Genomic DNA, 18,060 nt, shown 5'->3' with positions numbered 1-18,060 from the left:
TTCTTTATGATTGCATTTTACACATTTTGGCCTACAAAAAGTTTTTTCAATTGATTCAATTCAATTCAATTCAAAAATATTAAGACATTCTGTTACAAAGGGTTAACTGTTTTTTCTAGCTGCTTAATCGTACTTTACTTGTGTCCAGCATCTAATAAACCTTATCTCTGAATAACTATTTTATAAGCCACATTCTTATCAGTAAGACAAAAATTCAGCTATGAGTGTTTATAAGGTCAGAGATAAGGAGCCATCAGATGAGCTGGCTGATAGAGCAGAGAGAAAATTCAGATTGTGCTAGTAGAGCATCTCAGCTATGTATAGAGAAAGGGCCTCTAAATTTTTAATAAAGACCAAATAAACGAAAGATTTTTAGCTCAAAATGAGAATGCAATAATAAAAACAAAATTGCCCCCAAGTTGTACATAGCCTTTAAGATACCTCTTGGGAACTTAAAGGGGTTTTCCGGGACTAGAGGCAATTTAACCTGTGATAGGAGGAGGATTTACAAATTACTTACCCTTCTGAAACACCGTTTGTTCCTTTATCGCCGCTGCAGTCTTAGTTGGGTTTTTGGCACTTTGTTATTTGCCATCCCAGAATCTATATTCTGTCTTCCGTTCCAGGCAATATACAGGGCATCATCATTGACGTCACGTACAGTGCAGGTAGGAGGCAGATTTACACTGCCAAGATAACTTGGCTATGAGGAGCCATAACTGAACGAGCGCCGGAAACAGACGAACCATGAAGTTTAAGCTGTAAACATCCAGGTCAGTGGCGGTGACAACAGTGACCATGCAAGAACACCAAAAATGCTGATAAAGGGTATTTGGAGCTCATCTACACAAGAGCATGAGTGAGATAGGAAGATTTACAGAAATTGAATATTTAACCAAAAAAATTATGTTCATCACTCTGAGTCTAGTCTCACTGTCTATCCGGTGAAGACCCAAGCAGAAACATCATGTAACAAAAACCAAGAAAAAAACTAAAAGTGTCCATATATAAATACTTATTTACAACAGTGCCTTGCTCAGTGTCTACATTAGACATGTCTTCTACAGCTATGACAGCTACAGCTATGACAAGATTATTTTGGCCTTCACCTGGATATTTTCCATCTCATTACAATGACTCTGAAGAGGAGACCAATGTCACTGGAAATGTGGAATGATGGAAGCAACAGAAAAAAGTAGACAAATGGAGGAACCAAAATTCTCCGGGGCAAGGACAGCAATATCCAGACCAAAGTCCATATGACTCTACTACATCTTCTCCAGCGACTCAACTTTTGCTTTTTTGTAGAGGGACTGTCTGAGAGCATTGATTTTTTGGTCAAGCTCCACCAGTGAGTAGTTCTAAAAACAAAATATATATTTTAGGCATGTAATCTCAAAGGCGTTACCACACAAATAATTTATTATATATCCACAGGATAAGTGATAAATATCAAATTGCAGGGACCCAACCTCTAGAAAGCCCCAGCAAACCAGAGCACGAAAGCAGTGGTAGTGTGCATATCGGTCCATCGCTCCATTCATTTCAATGGCGCTGGCGTAGACTGCACTACCATAGAAATGAAAGGAGCGGTGGATCAAAATGAACACTCGCACCCCCCACAATCCAATATTCATAAAAATACTTTCTGTGGTATAACCCCTTTACTAGCAAACATATTGAAACAATAAATCACCGTAAGTATATATACTTTTCTATTTTTAATTAGATTTCTTTTATTTTTATTTTTTTACTGTGTATGTATTAGGGCACTTTCACACTAGCGCTTTTATTTTCCGGTATTGAGTTCCGTCCTAGGGGCTCAATACCGGAAAAAAACTGATCAGTTTTATCCTAATGCATTCTGAATAGAGAGCAATCCGTTCAGTATGCATCAGGATGTCTTCAGCTCAGTCACTCTGCGGTATTTTCTCCATCCAAAATTCCGGAACACTTGCCGGAATGCCGCATCCAGCATTATTTTCCATTAAAATGCATTAATGCCGCATCTGGCACCAAGTGTTCCGGCAAAACAGATCCGGTTTTCCAGTCTGCATGCGCAGACCTTTAAAAATGCAAAAAATAAATGAATACCAGATCCGTTTTTATGGATGACACCAGAGAGACGGATCCAGTGTTTCAATGCATTTGTTAGACGGATCCGGATCCGTCTACAAATGCTATTTATTTGCACACGGATTTCCGTATCCGGCAGGCAGTTCCAGCGACAGAACTGCCTGCCAGATCCTCACAACGCAAGTGTGAAAGTACCCTATTTATGGCATTTCGTCCCATGACACTCTATTCACACTGGCGTTGTGTGTTCTGTGTCTGCAGGATGTATTCCAACCAACCCGAAATGTTAATGTGTGCCGAGCCTAAGGATCTAAGTCACATGTGCTATTTGTAATGTAATATAACGGTACTACAAATCTGCTACTGATCACATCAGTGGGACTTTTAATTCACCATCAGGCACTCATTCATTCTTTTGTCTGATACGTGGACACTATTACCTCTATATAAGTATATGTACCTGTGAAGTTTGCGATTTTCTTCTCTTACTCGGCATCTCCTGCAACAGAAGACAAATAAAAAAAAACATGAAATATGTAAAAGTGGATATCATAAAACCTTAAAATATATGACATAAGAATACATAATAGGAGAACCCCTTTAGGGTGCCAACACAGTCTTGTATCTCTCCTTGTGTTTGAGATTTAAAGGCTATGTACACCTTCGGAGGCAATTTCTGTTTATGATTGCATTTTATTCATTTTTGGCTAAAATTGATATTTTATGTGGAAGCAATTATATACTAGCACAGACATGTCGGGAGGGAAAGGACATGTTGAATATTTTACAGCAGACTGTTCTTACGGCGCGAAATGTAGACAAAAATAGCTTACTAATGACCATCAGTATGAAAAAATGTAATTGAGAAAATTTTTTAATGCTAAATATATCCAAAAGTAATCTAAAAAGAGAAAAATTAACCTTTTAGGGTCATCAGAGTTAGGCCTCTTGCACAAGACCATATGTTTGGTCCGCATCCAATCCGCTTTTTGGGGGATCGGATGTGGATCCATTCATATCAAAGAGGCCACATTGTGTGCTGCGCGCATCCGCACGTCCACTCCGTGGACCCGCAAAAAAGATAGAACATGTCGTATTCTGGTCCGTTTGGCAGACAAGGAAAGGACATTTCTACAGGAGTTTGAAAAAAAAAAAAAAAATGCTACTTAGGACAATATAGTGGGAAGTCCAAGGGCAGTCTAGTATTGATATGCTGTGAAGCACGTTTCATTTTAAAGTCAGAAAAGATGGCACAAACGAGTTGTAAGCAGCAGAGTCTCTTTAGGGACAGAATTACAAAAAAAATAAAAAAAAAAAAATAATAATAATAATAATAAAGCACATTAGAATAAATCTGAATCCCACTGCTCGATTTGTAGGCTAGCTCGTATGTATATGATTATAGGAATCTAACTAATAGCATGCTACAACTAACAATTCCTAGTCGTATCGTCGCTGTCTGCCGGCAGCAGGAGATGAAACATCACGTCCCAGCAGCACACAGTAATCTGCAGGCAATTTAACACTGGGAATCATTGCACTTTTAGGGATAAAAAACAACTTTGATGCTTTTAAAGGGGAACTGCCGTCAGTGTATAAAACCGCACCGGATTAGCCAAGATAAACCACAGCTTTCTTCTTAATTCATTTTTTTATCTTAATACCGCTTTGTGATGACTGTTTGCCCTCTTATCTTTACTTATTGACGTACTTCACATTAGATACTTAAAAGAAGCTCTATAAAAGTAGAAAAAAAAAATTAAATCAGATTTTGTGCTGGAAACAGCGCCACCCTTGTGGATGGGCTGCGTCTGGTATTGCCATCTAGTTGCAGTACCACACACACATATTCCTTCTCTGTCATTAAAGAGGTTGTGTAGGTGTGTGTGATTATATATATATATAACCTGTCGTCAGTATAGGTTATCAATATAAGATAAGCAATCAGCTGTTTGAAGAGGAGACCGTTTAAAGAATGAATGTTTTCTGTTCATTACACTGCACTTCGTCTCGGAATACAAGTACTCTCTCCATCCAAGCTTGTATGGAGCGCCACCTTCTCGTCAAACAGCTGATCAGCGGGGGTGCCGGGTGTTGAACCTCTGCCGATCTGATATTGATGACCTATCCTGATGATAGCTCATCAATATATATGGCCTTCACAACTCCTTTAACCTCTATGAAGGCCAAAGGTAGCTTTGCATTAGACAAAATAATTAACTTGATGGCCATGGAGTACACGTTTAAGTGATTTTGACTATGGGTACTTTCACACTAGCGTTTTTCTTTTCCGGCGCCGAGTTCCATCCTAAGGGCTCAAATCCGCAAAAGAACTGATCATTTTTATCCTAATGCATTCTGAATGGAGAGTAATCCGTTCAGGATGCATCAGGATGTCTTCAGTTCAGTCTTTTTGACTGATCAGGCTTTTCAGAAAACCGTAGCATGTTGTATTTTTACCTCCAGCCAAAAATCCTGAACACTTTGACTGAACGCCGGATCCGGCCTTTTTCCCATTGACTTGCATTAACGCCGGATCCGGCACCGTGTGTTCAGTCAAACCGGATCCGGCTTTTGCATGTTAAACCCGAAAAATGTGAAAGAAAAGATAAAGTCCATAAATGGCGGATCCGTTTTTTCCAATGCATTTTTTCATTGTGATCAAAATCCTGATCAGGATTCAAATGCAATCCGTTTTCACGCGTTTTTCCGGATCCGGCGGGCAGTTCCGGTGTCGGAATTGAACGCCGGATTTAAACAACGCTAGTGTAAAAGTAGCCTTAGTTTGCTGCAGACATTTCATACATTCAACTTGTTATTCAAACTGTATGCAGTGCTGTCCAAAGCTCCCTCTAGTGGTGGCTGTAGGCAGCCAGAACTGTATCATTTCGCTGTGGGAAGAGAAGCAGGGTTTTGGGGCACCTGGCAAAATTGTATTCTCAAATTATAATTTTTCTGTTGGAGTTGTCTTCTGTACAGTTGCGGAAAACACAAATGAGCTGTCCATTGCCATCATCACAGATCCAAGTAGACGCAATAAAAAATTACTGTACTGCAATACACACAAAAGAGACCGTCCTGAAAGCTGCTGGCACTGTAAATGCTTGTTATGGTATATCAGAGGTCTTGCTATGAACACTTCTGGCAGCTGAGTTAGCCACTAAATATGTTAGAAATTTCATTTTACAAAGAACTGGATTTTTGTTCTTACTGTAAAATCCCTTTCTGATTCGATGCATTGGGGGACATAGCAATGGCGAGGATGACTGGCGAGGTACTGAAGTACGAGCCGGCAGGAGGTGTTACTAACATGGAGACCCATAGTGAAGGCTCGTCTGCCTCCTATGGACTCTAGACTAAAACTGGTTAGTCCAGTGACTGTGAGAGGGTATATATGGTCCACCTAGGCGGGGCCAACACTTCTTTCTAATGTCAGCTTCCTATTAGCAGCTAGGCATATACCCACGGTGCTGTCTCGTCCAATGCCATTCACCAGAAGACCCTTTAAATTCCTTTAGCCATCAATATAAAATTAAATGGGCATAAAATTAAAATCTTGTGCTATTTTAAAGGGGTTGTTTCATAAAAAATATTCTTCATTTTTTAAAACTAGTACCTGGATCTGAATAATTTTGCAATTGCATGCAATTAAACATTTTGTATAGCTGCTGAGTTATTCAACAAAACGTATCTGTATAGCACCACCCGCTTTTTCTCTGTCCACCTCGCTGAGGTGGATGCACATGCTCAGTTCCATCCTTCAACTGCCACCAGTTGTATTTGTGACAGTTACAGGGAAAGATTTAAAGCAGAAAGGTCATGACTCCTGAATAAGGACACTCCCCCTGAGCTGCCATATTGAAATAAACCTGGCAGGTAGGGAGGGCCGAAACGATTAATTCGACACAAAAAAATCATCTACGCAAAATTTTTCCATCGAGGATTCGTTTGTGTCATGTGACCACAGAGCTAGCTATTACTTACTGCTCCGTGGTCACCCGCCGGCCCGCACCGCACTTTTTTTTTTTTACTGACACATCGTCAGGTCATATTGCACGTAAGCATGCACTATGAACCGACGCTGTGTGACGCTGGAGGAGCTGTGGAGCGGCACTACTACAGGAAAGGTAAGTACTGTCGCGGGGGAGATGGTGGCACTGGGGGGCAGTTGGGGGATGCAAGCTGGTGGCACTGGGGAGCAGTTGGGGGGATGCAAGCTGGTGGCACTGGGGAGCAGTTGGGGGGATGCAAGCTGGCGGCACTGAGGGGGGGGGGGAGAAGAGCCGATGACACGGGGGGGGGGGGGGGAGAAGAGCCGATGACACGGGGGGGGGGGGGGAGAAGAGCCGATGACACTGGGGGAACGGAAGAGCCGATGACACTGGGGGAACGGAAGAGCCGATGACACTGGGGGAACGGAAGAGCCGATGACACTGGGGGAACGGAAGAGCCGATGACACTGGGGGAACGGAAGAGCCGATGACACTGGGGGAACGGAAGAGCCAATGACACTGGGGGAACGGAAGGAGCCAATGACACTGGGGGAACGGAGGAGCCAATGACACTGGGGGAACGGAGGAGCCAATGACACTGGGGGAACGGAGGAGCCAATGACACTGGGGGAACGGAGGAGCCAATGACACTGGGGGAACGGAGGAGCCAATGACACTGGGGGAACGGAGGAGCCAATGACACTGGGGGAACGGAGGAGCCAATGACACTGGGGGAACGGAGGAGCCAATGACACTGGGGGAACGGAGGAGCAATGACACTGGGGGAACGGAGGAGCCAATGACACTGGGGGAACGGAGGAGCCAATGACACTGGGGGAACGGAGGAGCCAATGACACTGGGGGAACGGAGGAGCCAATGACACTGGGGGAACGGAGGAGCCAATGACACTGGGGGAACGGAGGAGCCAATGACACTGGGGGAACGGAGGAGCCAATGACACTGGGGGAACGGAGGAGCCAATGACACTGGGGGAACGGAGGAGCCAATGACACTGGGGGAACGGAGGAGCCAATGACACTGGGGGAACGGAGGAGCCAATGACACTGGGGGAACGGAGGAGCCAATGACACTGGGGGAACGGAGGAGCCAATGACACTGGGGGAACGGAGGAGCCATGACACTGGGGGAACGGAGGAGCCAATGACACTGGGGAACGGAGGAGCCAATGACACTGGGGGAACGGAGGAGCCAATGACACTGGGGGAACGGAGGAGCCAATGACACTGGGGGAACGGAGGAGCCAATGACACTGGGGGAACGGAGGAGCCAATGACACTGGGGGAACGGAGGAGCCAATGACACTGGGGGAACGGAGGAGCCAATGACACTGGGGGAACGGAGGAGCCAATGACACTGGGGGAACGGAGGAGCCAATGACACTGGGGGAACGGAGGAGCCAATGACACTGGGGGAACGGAGGAGCCAATGACACTGGGGGAACGGAGGAGCCAATGACACTGGGGGAACGGAGGAGCCAATGACACTGGGGGAACGGAGGAGCCAATGACACTGGGGGAACGGAGGAGCCAATGACACTGGGGGAACGGAGGAGCCAATGACACTGGGGGAACGGAGGAGCCAATGACACTGGGGGAACGGAGGAGCCAATGACACTGGGGGAACGGAGGAGCCAATGACACTGGGGGAACGGAGGAGCCAATGACACTGGGGGAACGGAGGAGCCAATGACACTGGGGGAACGGAGGAGCCAATGACACTGGGGGAACGGAGGAGCCAATGACACTGGGGGAACGGAGGAGCCAATGACACTGGGGGAACGGAGGAGCCAATGACACTGGGGAACGGAGGAGCCAATGACACTGGGGGAACGGAGGAGCCAATGACACTGGGGGAACGGAGGAGCCAATGACACTGGGGAACGGAGGAGCCAATGACACTGGGGGAACGGAGGAGCCAATGACACTGGGGGAACGGAGGAGCCAATGACACTGGGGGAACGGAGGAGCCAATGACACTGGGGGAACGGAGGAGCCAATGACACTTGGGGAACGGAGGAGCCAATGACACTGGGGGAACGGAGGAGCCAATGACACTGGGGGAACGGAGGAGCCAATGACACTGGGGGAACGGAGGAGCCAATGACACTGGGGGAACGGAGGAGCCAATGACACTGGGGTGAACTGATGCACTTCGGCTGATGGTACATGGGGGAAAGGTGTTGGGGACTGATGGCAGAGGTCTTATGAGTTTTTATAAAGGAAAACAGTCTATTCATTTTTTCTTATTAGATTACACAATTAATCGTAAAAAATAATCAATAGAATACTCTATTTCTAAAATAATAGTTTACTGCAGCCCTATTCAGGACAATTGGCACAATGAATGGGGAGATCTCTGGATCCATGTGAGGTACAGGGCTGGTTCTAGCTTTGTTACCAAGAGATTTTAATGTACTATGTGATGTGCGATTTTCATGTTTTACATTAATCCTGGGATAACCCCTGTAAAGGTACTCACCATGGACTGAAAATACTCAGGGGAAATTCCTTCTAATTCCAAGATTCGGTCTTCTAACTTTTTAATTCTCTGATAAATGTCTTTTGGCACAGGTCCTCCTGTAATAACACAAATAAACTGTATCAGACTTAAACAAGAACCCAAACAGATTAAAAAGGTGAAATTAAACCTCAGTTCTAGAAAACTAAAAATGCTAATGCTGAAAATATCAGTCCAAAAAAGCTTTAGTCTAAACCTCAGCCCAATCAGAGAAACATAACAACCAGAGGTGTGGAAACATAAAACATAACTTACATTGGATCAAAATTAACCCCTTTCTGCCATGGCAATTTTTCATTTTTGTGTTTTAGTTTCTCCCCCCCCCTTCACATAGCTGTAGGAGGGCTTGTGTTTTGCGGATCAAGTTGTACTTTCTCATGGCACCATTTAATATTACATACAATGTAGTAGGAAGCTGGAAATAAATTCCAAATGGGGTGGAATTGGAAAAAAAAATCTGCATTTCTGCCAGAGTTTTATGGGTTTGGTTCTGTATGCGGTAACATTCACCTGTTACCTTCACTCTCTGGTTGAGTATAATTTCGGCGATACCACATTTACATGATCACTTTTCATTCGATTTTGCCAGCATTATGTCTGTGTTATACAATACATTCCAGAACTGTAGGGGTTACATAGCATCACAAATCAATATAATGCTATGCTGCGAGGTCACGTCGGGACCTGCTGCATAATCACTCTGCGAGTGCAATGCGGTGGAACTCGCTCGTCTGAAAGGGGCCTTTAAAGTAAAGCCCTGGAAAAAATAAAACTTAAGCCCGTCCTATATGAACCCCCTTTTGACAGATTGGGGCAATTGAGAACACAACAATAATGGGAATATGAATAAAATTTAAGTTGTCACCTGGGTTTAGCTGTAAGTGATATTCAATATTTTGGAGCCTCTCCTCCACAGCCTGGTTCCCGCACTCGTGTGGGAGAGAATGTGCCCGTGAGCTGGAAGAGGAACCATCAGCTCTAGTCTGAGGTCCGTAAGCATTCACAACCCTGGAGACTAAAATAGGACATAGAAACATTACACCCACATCATACACGAAAACGTATTTCCATTACCATCTGCCAATCATGGTTTCTACAATTCTATAAAAAATAAGAGGAGTGGATGGAAAAAGGCCTATGAACTTAGGGGGACATTTATCAAGACTTAGGTTCCCATACGTCAGCCTTTATACCCTGTGCGCTGGAGTAAGATGCAACTCCTTTATTAGGAGGAAGAGGCCTCTTAATAAATTAGGCACCTCTCTGACACTTGGTGCTCCAGAAACTTAAAGGGGTTCTGTAGGAACATAAAAAAATCTTAACGCATCATCTAAAGATCATACAATCTGCTATGGATTTTAACCTTGTAACTGTCAAGCAATTTTGCTTCCACAATTCATACTTCATGCTCCCAGTAAATCAGGTTGTTTACAGCCCTGAAGTTCCTGGTAGTGGGAGTGGATTAGCTCAGACAATTCCCATAGTTCTGTGCGCCTCCAGTTCAAGCCAGTTTGTAAACGCCCACTACACCTTTCCTGTTAGTGAAGCCTCAGCCACTACACTCTCTGTTCATCAGCCCGGGCTGTTTCTTCCCGTTTCCTCCCACACAGCTTCAGAGAAAGTGGACTCCGCCCACCCCTGCTTCTGGGACCAGAGTAGGGGAAGAAGCAGCGCAAGCGCAGAAGCGTCCTATGCACGCTTGGCACTATTTATGCTGAAGTCCGGCCCTCCCACTGCTTGTCACGTCACGACTTGTATCCACTGCCTCGGAGAGAGGCATGCCGGGATAACTAGCTGTGACCTCAGCACGAGAAATGCTTCCTGGATGAGGAAGGTCACGTGACCGCTATCTGAATCGGCGGTCAGAGATAAGATCGGCACAGCAAGTAAATTGGTAAGTAGCAGGGCAAGTGTAGAACCCCTTTAAATCTATGCCAGATAGCAGCTGGCAAAAACTTGAATTACAACTTACAGCAATTTCTTGCACAAGTTGTAGTAAATCTGGCGGGCCACAATAGGCCCCCTTTTCTCACCTTTTTTTTTTCGGGAGGGAGAATCTTATCACGGCTTACCAGATTTAACAATTTAAAGCTCAAAAAGTTATATTTTTTTACTTTTTAATGCCGTAAATAGATTGATAAGACTCCCCCATAAGTAGTATGTGTTACCTGTACTTTTCTCAAACCAGATAAACACTGAATCATTGTCTAACCCATACAAATATACAGTCCTGATCAAAAATTTAGGACCACTTGAAAAATGGCAAAAAATCATATTTAGCATGGCTGGATCTTAACAAGGTTCCAAGTAGAGCTTCAACATGCAACAAGAAGAAATGGGAGCGAGACAAAACATTTTTTGAGGATTCAATTTAATGAAAACAACGAATAAACTGAAAGAGGCTGTTTTTCAGCTGATCAAAAGTTTAGGACTACACCTCCCAAAAAAAAAAACAAAAAAAAAAACTGAAATCTAACTTCCAAACATGAACTCAGTAATGAGTAGCTCCGCCGTTATTGTTCATCACTTCAAAAATTCGTTTCGGCATGCTTGATGCAAGCGTTTCCATAAGTTGAGTGGGAACATTTCTCCAAGTGGTGAAGACGGCCATCTACTGTCTGGAACTGTTGTCCATTTTTGTAAACTTCCCTTGCCATCCATCCCCAAAGGTTCTCAAATGGATTTAGATCAGGGGAATATGCAGGATGGGCCAAAAGAGTGATGTTATTCTCCTGGAAGAAGTCCCTTGTCCTGTGTACTGTAGCGTCATCCTGTTGAAAAACCCAGTCGTTACCACACAGATGAGGGCCCTCAGTCATGAGGAATGCTCTCTGCAACATTTGGACATAGCCAGCGGCCGTTTGACGCCCCTGCACTTCCTGAAGCTCCATTGTTCCACTGAAGGAATAAGCACCCCAGACCATTATGGTGCCCCTTCCACTGTGGCACGTAGAAAACATCTCAGGTGGGATCTGCTTGTCCTGCCAGTAACGTTGGAAACCATCAGGACCATCAAGGTTACATTTTTTCTCATCAGAGAATAAAACTTTCTTACACCTTTGAATGTCCCATGTTTGGTGCTCTCTTGCAAAGTCCAAACGAGCAGTTCTGTGGCGTTCAAGGAGACGAGGTGTTTGAAGAGTTTTATTTTTTTGTTTTTGAAGCCCTTCAGTCTCTGATGGTTATGGGGCTGCAGTCAGCACCAGTAAGGGTCTTAATTTGGGTCGAGGATTGTCCAGCGTCTTGACGGACAGCCAATTGGATCCTCCGGCTCAGTGCTGATGAAATTTTTTGGGGTCTTCCACTTGACTTTTTTTGTTCCATAACCCTCAGGATCATTTAAGAAATTCCAAAAGACTCTGTGGCGCGCTGTGAGAGACCCTGCTTATGCAGTTCAACAACCCGACCACATTCAAAAAGGAAGAGTTTTTTTGCCTTTGCCATCACAACGTGTGACTACCTGACAGAAAATGACAATGAATCCACATCTTTGCACAGATTTGGCCTTTTAAAAAGGCATGTGGTCCTAAAATTTAGATCAGCTGAAAAACAGCCTGTTTCAGTTTAATCCTTATTTTCAATTAATTGAATGCTCAAAAAATGTTTTGTCTCACTCATTTCTTCTTGTTGCATGTTGAAGCTCTACTTGGAACCTTTTTAAGATCCAACAATGTAAAATATGATTTTTTTGCCATTTTTCAAGTGGTCTTAAACTTTTGATCAGAACTGTATCTAAAAAACAATCAATCATTGATCAAATTCTACTATTAGGACTGTGTTCCCATTTGGAGGGCATACTGGTGAACGCAGCAGTAGTCTTCCACTCAAAACAGTGGACACCACTAAAGCCCCCCAACAGATCCCTTGTGGGTCAATGGGGTCCGTCGGGTGCCATTGGTATCCGACATCTCATGGATCCTGCAGACGGTTGTAACTTCTGAATGGAAGTCATCATATGGAAAGAACATGTAATACAGAAACACTTTTTGTTCCCTTGTATATAGTGTATTTAAAGTGGCAGTCAAGACTTCTTAATATCCTCAAAATAGGCCATCAATATCAGATTGGCGAAGGTCCAACACCTCACATCCCTGCCAATCAGCTGTTCATAAGTAGCGCTGGAAGATGGCGCCAGATACACAGTTCTGTCCATTGTGTAGTGGACAGAGCTTGTTACCGCAGCGTATTCACAGTACCCAGTTCTGTCCACTACACACTGGATGGAGCCATGTAGTCCACGCCTGGACTACTCATGAATAGCTGATCAGCTGGGGAGTGGGGTGTCAGACCACCGCCAGTGTAGGGAGGGCATCAATATTAAAATCTTGGAATACCCCTTTAATATGCTGCTACAGGTCCTCACAACTAGTAGCATCTTGTGCTTTTCAGTTACAAGGAGACCTGAAATAATACACAGCACATATAGTCATGAATCCGGTGTATCCATGAGCATGCTATAGTTTTAAGATCCAGCAGAACAGCAGGAGGTCCACGCACTGAGGCAGTAATATGACATAAAAGTGGGTGCTCATGCTCCTGCCTTGTGAAATCAGATAAAGTAACACCGATTCTGAGGAGAAGAACAACCATAATTGATGAAAAAAGTAACGCACCTTTTATATGGCTCTTAGATCCAGGAAACGGAGTGAAAATGGCATCGGTTCTGGCACAACTGTTTTCTGCAATTATAGAAATACCTTATATTATACTATACTATTTAACTAATGATTTTTACAGTAGTGTTTCTAAAAACAAAGACATTAATAGTAGTGAGTAGTGTTAGGCAGCATTATTACACAATGCACTATAATAGTACCTATTTTACCCCTTCATGACTGCCATACAGCTATATACGTCCTATCTACACATACCCCGTTCAGATAGCACGTATATAAACGTTATGGCAACTCTTGAAGCCCTTCTAGGGATCGACAGATTATCGGATTTACCGATATTATCGGCCGATATTCAGGATTTTGAACGCTATCGGTATTTATTTTGCCGATATTCCGATAGCGTATGGGGAACACAGATCGCGCTGCTGACAGCGCTCTCCGTGTTCCCTCAGCAGCATCACAGGGGAGAAGGAGCAGTGTCTCCTCCCCCTGTGCTGCTGCCGCCAATAAAAGGACAGGGGACAAGAGGAGGGGAGGAGCTTTGGCCACTGCGCCACCAATGAAGCTTAATCTCTCATTTATTCATATACAGGAGGCGGGAGCTGCAGAATCAAATAGCCGGCTCCCGGCCTCTATGAGCTGTAGCTGCGATCTGCGGTAGTTAACTCCTCAGGTGCCGCGGATCGCAGCTACTGCTCATAGAGGTCGGGAGCTGGCTATGTGATTCTGCAGCCAGCTCCCGCCTCCTGTACAGTCATGTGAAAAAATTAGGACACCCTTTGAAAGCATGTGGTTTTTTGTAACATTTTTAATAAAAGGTTATTTCATCTCCGTTTCAACAATACAGAGAGATTAAAGTAATCCGACTAAACAAAGAAAACTGAAGAAAAGTCTTTTCAAGATCTTCTGTAAATGTCATTCTACAAAAATGCCTATTCTAACTGAGGAAAAAGATAGGACACCCTTGCCCCTAATAGCGAGTGTTACCTCCTTTGGCTGAAATAACTGCAGTGAGACGGTTCTTGTAGCAATCTACCAGTCTTCGACATCGGTCTGAGGAAATTTTACCCCACTCCTCAATGCAGAACTTTTTCAGCTGTGAGATGTTTGAGGGGTTTCTTGCACGTACAGCCCTTTTCAAGTCACCCCACAGCATCTCAATGGGATTCAAATCTGGACTTTGACTTGGCCATTCCAGGACTCTCCATTTCTTCTTTTTCAGCCAATCTTTGGTTGATTTACTAGTATATTTTGGGTCATTGTCATGTTGCATGGTCCAGTTCCGCTTCAGCTTTAATTTTCTAACTGATGGTCTCACATGTTCTTCAAGCACCTTCTGATACACAGTAGAATTCATCGTGGATTCTATGATGGTGAGCTGACCAGGTCCTGCTGCAGCAAAGCAGCCCCAAACCATGACACTTCCACCTCCATGCTTCACAGTTGGTATGAGGTTCTTTTCTTGGAATGCTGTGTTTGGTTTACGCCAAACATGTCCTCTGCTGTTGTGTCCAAATAATTCAATTTTGGACTCATCTGTCCAAAGAACATTATTCCAGAAGTTCTGGTCTTTGTCAACTTTATCTCTGGCAAATGTCATTCTGGCCTCGATGTTTCTCTTGGAAAGCAAAGGTTTCCTCCTTGCACACCTCCCATGCAAGTTAAACTTGTACAGTCTCTTTCTGATTGTAGAGGCATGTACTTCTACATCAACAGTAGCCAGAGCCTGCTGTAGTTCTCGAGATGACACTTTAGGGTTTTTGGAGACCTCTTTTAGCATCTTGCGGTCTGCTCTTGGGGTGAACTTGCTGGGGCGACCAGTCCTGGGCATGTTGGCAGTTGTTTTGAAAGCCCTCCACTTGTAGACTATCTTCCGGACAGTGGAATGGCTGATTTCAAAATCTTTTGAGATCTTTTTAAATCCCTTCCCAGACTCATAGGCTGCTACAATCTTTTTTCTGAAGTCCTCTGACAGCTCTTTTGCTCTCACCATGGTGCTCACTCTCACTTCAACAGTCAGGAGCACACCAAACTAAATGTCTGAGGTTTAAATAGGGCAAGCCTCATTCAACATGCAGAGTAACGATCTACTAATTATGTGCACCTGGTGTGATATACCTGTGTGAGATCTGAGCCAATTTAAGAGGGAATACATGTGAGGGTGTCCTATCTTTTTCCTCAGTTAGAATAGGCATTTTTGTAGAATGACATTTACAGAAGATCTTGAAAAGACTTTTCTTCAGTTTTCTTTGTTTAGTTGGATTACTTTAATCTCTCTGTATTGTTGAAACGGAGATGAAATAACCTTTTATTAAAAATGTTACAAAAAACCACATGCTTTCAAAGGGTGTCCTAATTTTTTCACATGACTGTATATGAATAAATTAGAGATTAAGCTTCATTGGTGGCGCAGTGCGCCCCCCCAAGCCCCCCAGTATCAGACATTGGTGGCGCAGTGCGTCCCCCCTCCCCCCCCCAGTATTAAGCATTGGTGGCGCAGTGCGCCTCCCCCAGTATTAAGCATTGGTGGCGCAGTGCGCCTCCCCCAGTATTAAGCATTGGTGGCGCAGTGCGCCCCCCCTCCCCCCCAGTATTAAGCCAAGCCGTGCTGGCGCATAGGGCCCCCCCACCCCAGTCGCAGTGCGCCCCCCCACAGGATTCCCTCTCCCCTGCTCCTCCGATCGGAGCCCCAGCAGTGTAATGCTGGGGCTCCGATCGGTTACCATGGCAGCCAGGACGCTATTGAAGCCCTGGCTGCCATGATAAGCTCCATGCTGCTGTGTGCACAAAGCACACAGCAGCAGGGACAGTGTGAGCTCCTATTCACCCTGATAGATCTCTATCAGGGTGAATAGGACAAGGGTTCTAGTCACTAAGGGGGCTAAAAGTTAGTTAAAAAAAAAAAAAAGTTACAAAAATAAAAATAAAAACACCAAAATATTAAATATAAATGAAAAAGAAAGATTTACAAAAAAATATCGGCTATCGGCATCGGTCCTAAAAAATCAATATCGGTCGATCCCTAACCCCTTCATAACCCTGCCATTTTTCACCTTAAGGACCAGGCCATTTTTTGCAAATCTGACATGTGTCACTTGATGTGGTGATAACTTTAAAACGCTTTTACTTATCCAGGCCATTCTGAGATTGGTTTTATCGTCACGTATTGTACTTCATGACAAATTGAGTAAAAAATAAATACTTTTTTTTTTATATAAAAAAATTTGGAAAAATTAGCTAATTTAAATTTCTCTACTTTTATAATAGATAGTAATACCTCCAAAAATAATTACTTTACATTCCCCATATGTCTACTTCATGTTTGGATCATTTTGTGAATGCCATTTTATTTTTTGGGGACGTTAAAAGGCTTAGAAGTTTAGAAGCAAATCTTGACATTTTTCAGAAAATTTCTAAAACCCACTTTTTCAGGACCAGTTCAGGTCTGAAGTCACTTTGTGAGGCTTACATAATAGAAACCACCCACAAATTACCCCATTTTACAAACTACACCCCTCAAGGTATTCAAAACAGATTTTACAAACTTTGTTAAACCTTTAGGTGTTCCACAAGAAATAATGGAAAATAGAGATAAAATTCCACTTAGATTTTCCATTTGAATCCATTTTTTTCCAGTCACAAAGCCAGGGTTAACAGCCAAACAAAACTCTATATTTATGGCCCCCGATTCTGTAGTTTACAGAAACACCCCATATGTGGTCGTAAACAGCTGTACGGGCACACGGCAGGGCGCAGAAGGAAAGGAATGCCAAATGGTTTTTGAAGGCAGATTTTGCTGGACTGTTTTTTTGACACCATGTCCCATTTGAAGCCCCCCTGATGCCCCCTAGAGTAGAAACTCCAAAAAAGGGATAAGGTGGCAGTTTTGTTGGTACTATTTTAGGGAACATATGATTTTTGGTTGCTCTATATTACTCTTTTTTGTGAGGCTAGATTATGTGGTATTTTTATAGAGCAGGTTGTCATGGACCCGACAATACCAGATAGGACTACTTTTTTTGGTTGTTTGTTTCAGTTTTACATAAAGCATTTTGGGGGGGAAAAAAAGATTTTTTTAGTGTCTCCAAATTCTGAAAGCCGTAGTTTTATTTATTTTTTGGGCGACTGTCAGGCTCATTTTGATTGGCACTATTTTGGGGTGCGTTTGACTTTTTGATCGCTTGCTATTACACTTTTTGTGATGTAAGGTGACAAAAAAATTGCTTTTTTAACACCGTTTTAATTTTTTTACGGTTAGGTCATGTAATATGTTTATAGAGCCAGTCGATACGGACGCGGCGATACCTAATATGTCTACTTTTCTTTTTTTCCCTACTTCTTTACAAAAATGTTTTTAATTTTATTTGGGGAAAATGACTTTTTTTTACTTGAAACTTTTAAAAAAAAAATTTTGGGGGGGGACTTTATTTTTCCACTTTATTTTTACTATATTTACTTCAACTTTTGGGGGTCTGATCCCCTTTACAATGCATTCCAATACTTCTGTATTGAAATGCATTGGCTGTATAAGTAATACAGTGTGCATTACTCATACAGCTTCCTGCCTGTGAGATCCAGGGGGCTGGATCTCACAGGCTCTCCACCGGAAGGCAGCCCCAATGCCTAAAGAAGGCATCGGGCTGCCTTCCATGCCATCGGGTCCCCGTCACAGCAGCATGGGGACCCGATGACAGCTCCGATCCCCGCCCGACATCGCACGTGCCGCGGTCAGCGCTGACCGCGACACATGATGGGTTAATGTGCCGGCATTTTAGTCTGATCTAAGGTCTGATGGGCTATTCTGAGGTATGGGGGTACTAATGGGCTAATCTGAAGT

General features: G+C 43.7%; 1 protein-coding gene across 1 annotated transcript in view; it reads right to left on the bottom strand.

The window, feature by feature from the left end:
* Nucleotides 1-347: 347 nt before the first annotated feature.
* LOC122921875 (MAP3K12 binding inhibitory protein 1) overlaps nt 348-18,060 on the bottom strand; it is a 39,918-nt gene continuing 22,205 nt past the window's right edge. Inside the window, exons 6-10 of the mRNA XM_044272168.1 lie at nt 13,221-13,286; nt 9,473-9,622; nt 8,569-8,666; nt 2,537-2,575; nt 348-1,361 (exon numbers count right to left, since the gene is read on the bottom strand). Of these exons, the coding sequence (XP_044128103.1) occupies nt 1,269-1,361; nt 2,537-2,575; nt 8,569-8,666; nt 9,473-9,622; nt 13,221-13,286 (446 nt within the window). The 3' untranslated portion in view covers nt 348-1,268. The remainder of the gene's footprint in view (nt 1,362-2,536; nt 2,576-8,568; nt 8,667-9,472; nt 9,623-13,220; nt 13,287-18,060) is intronic.

Source organism: Bufo gargarizans, chromosome 11 (assembly GCF_014858855.1).
Source record: "Bufo gargarizans isolate SCDJY-AF-19 chromosome 11, ASM1485885v1, whole genome shotgun sequence".
Lineage (NCBI taxonomy): Eukaryota > Metazoa > Chordata > Amphibia > Anura > Bufonidae > Bufo > Bufo gargarizans.
This window is presented reverse-complemented; position numbering and strand designations above follow the sequence as displayed.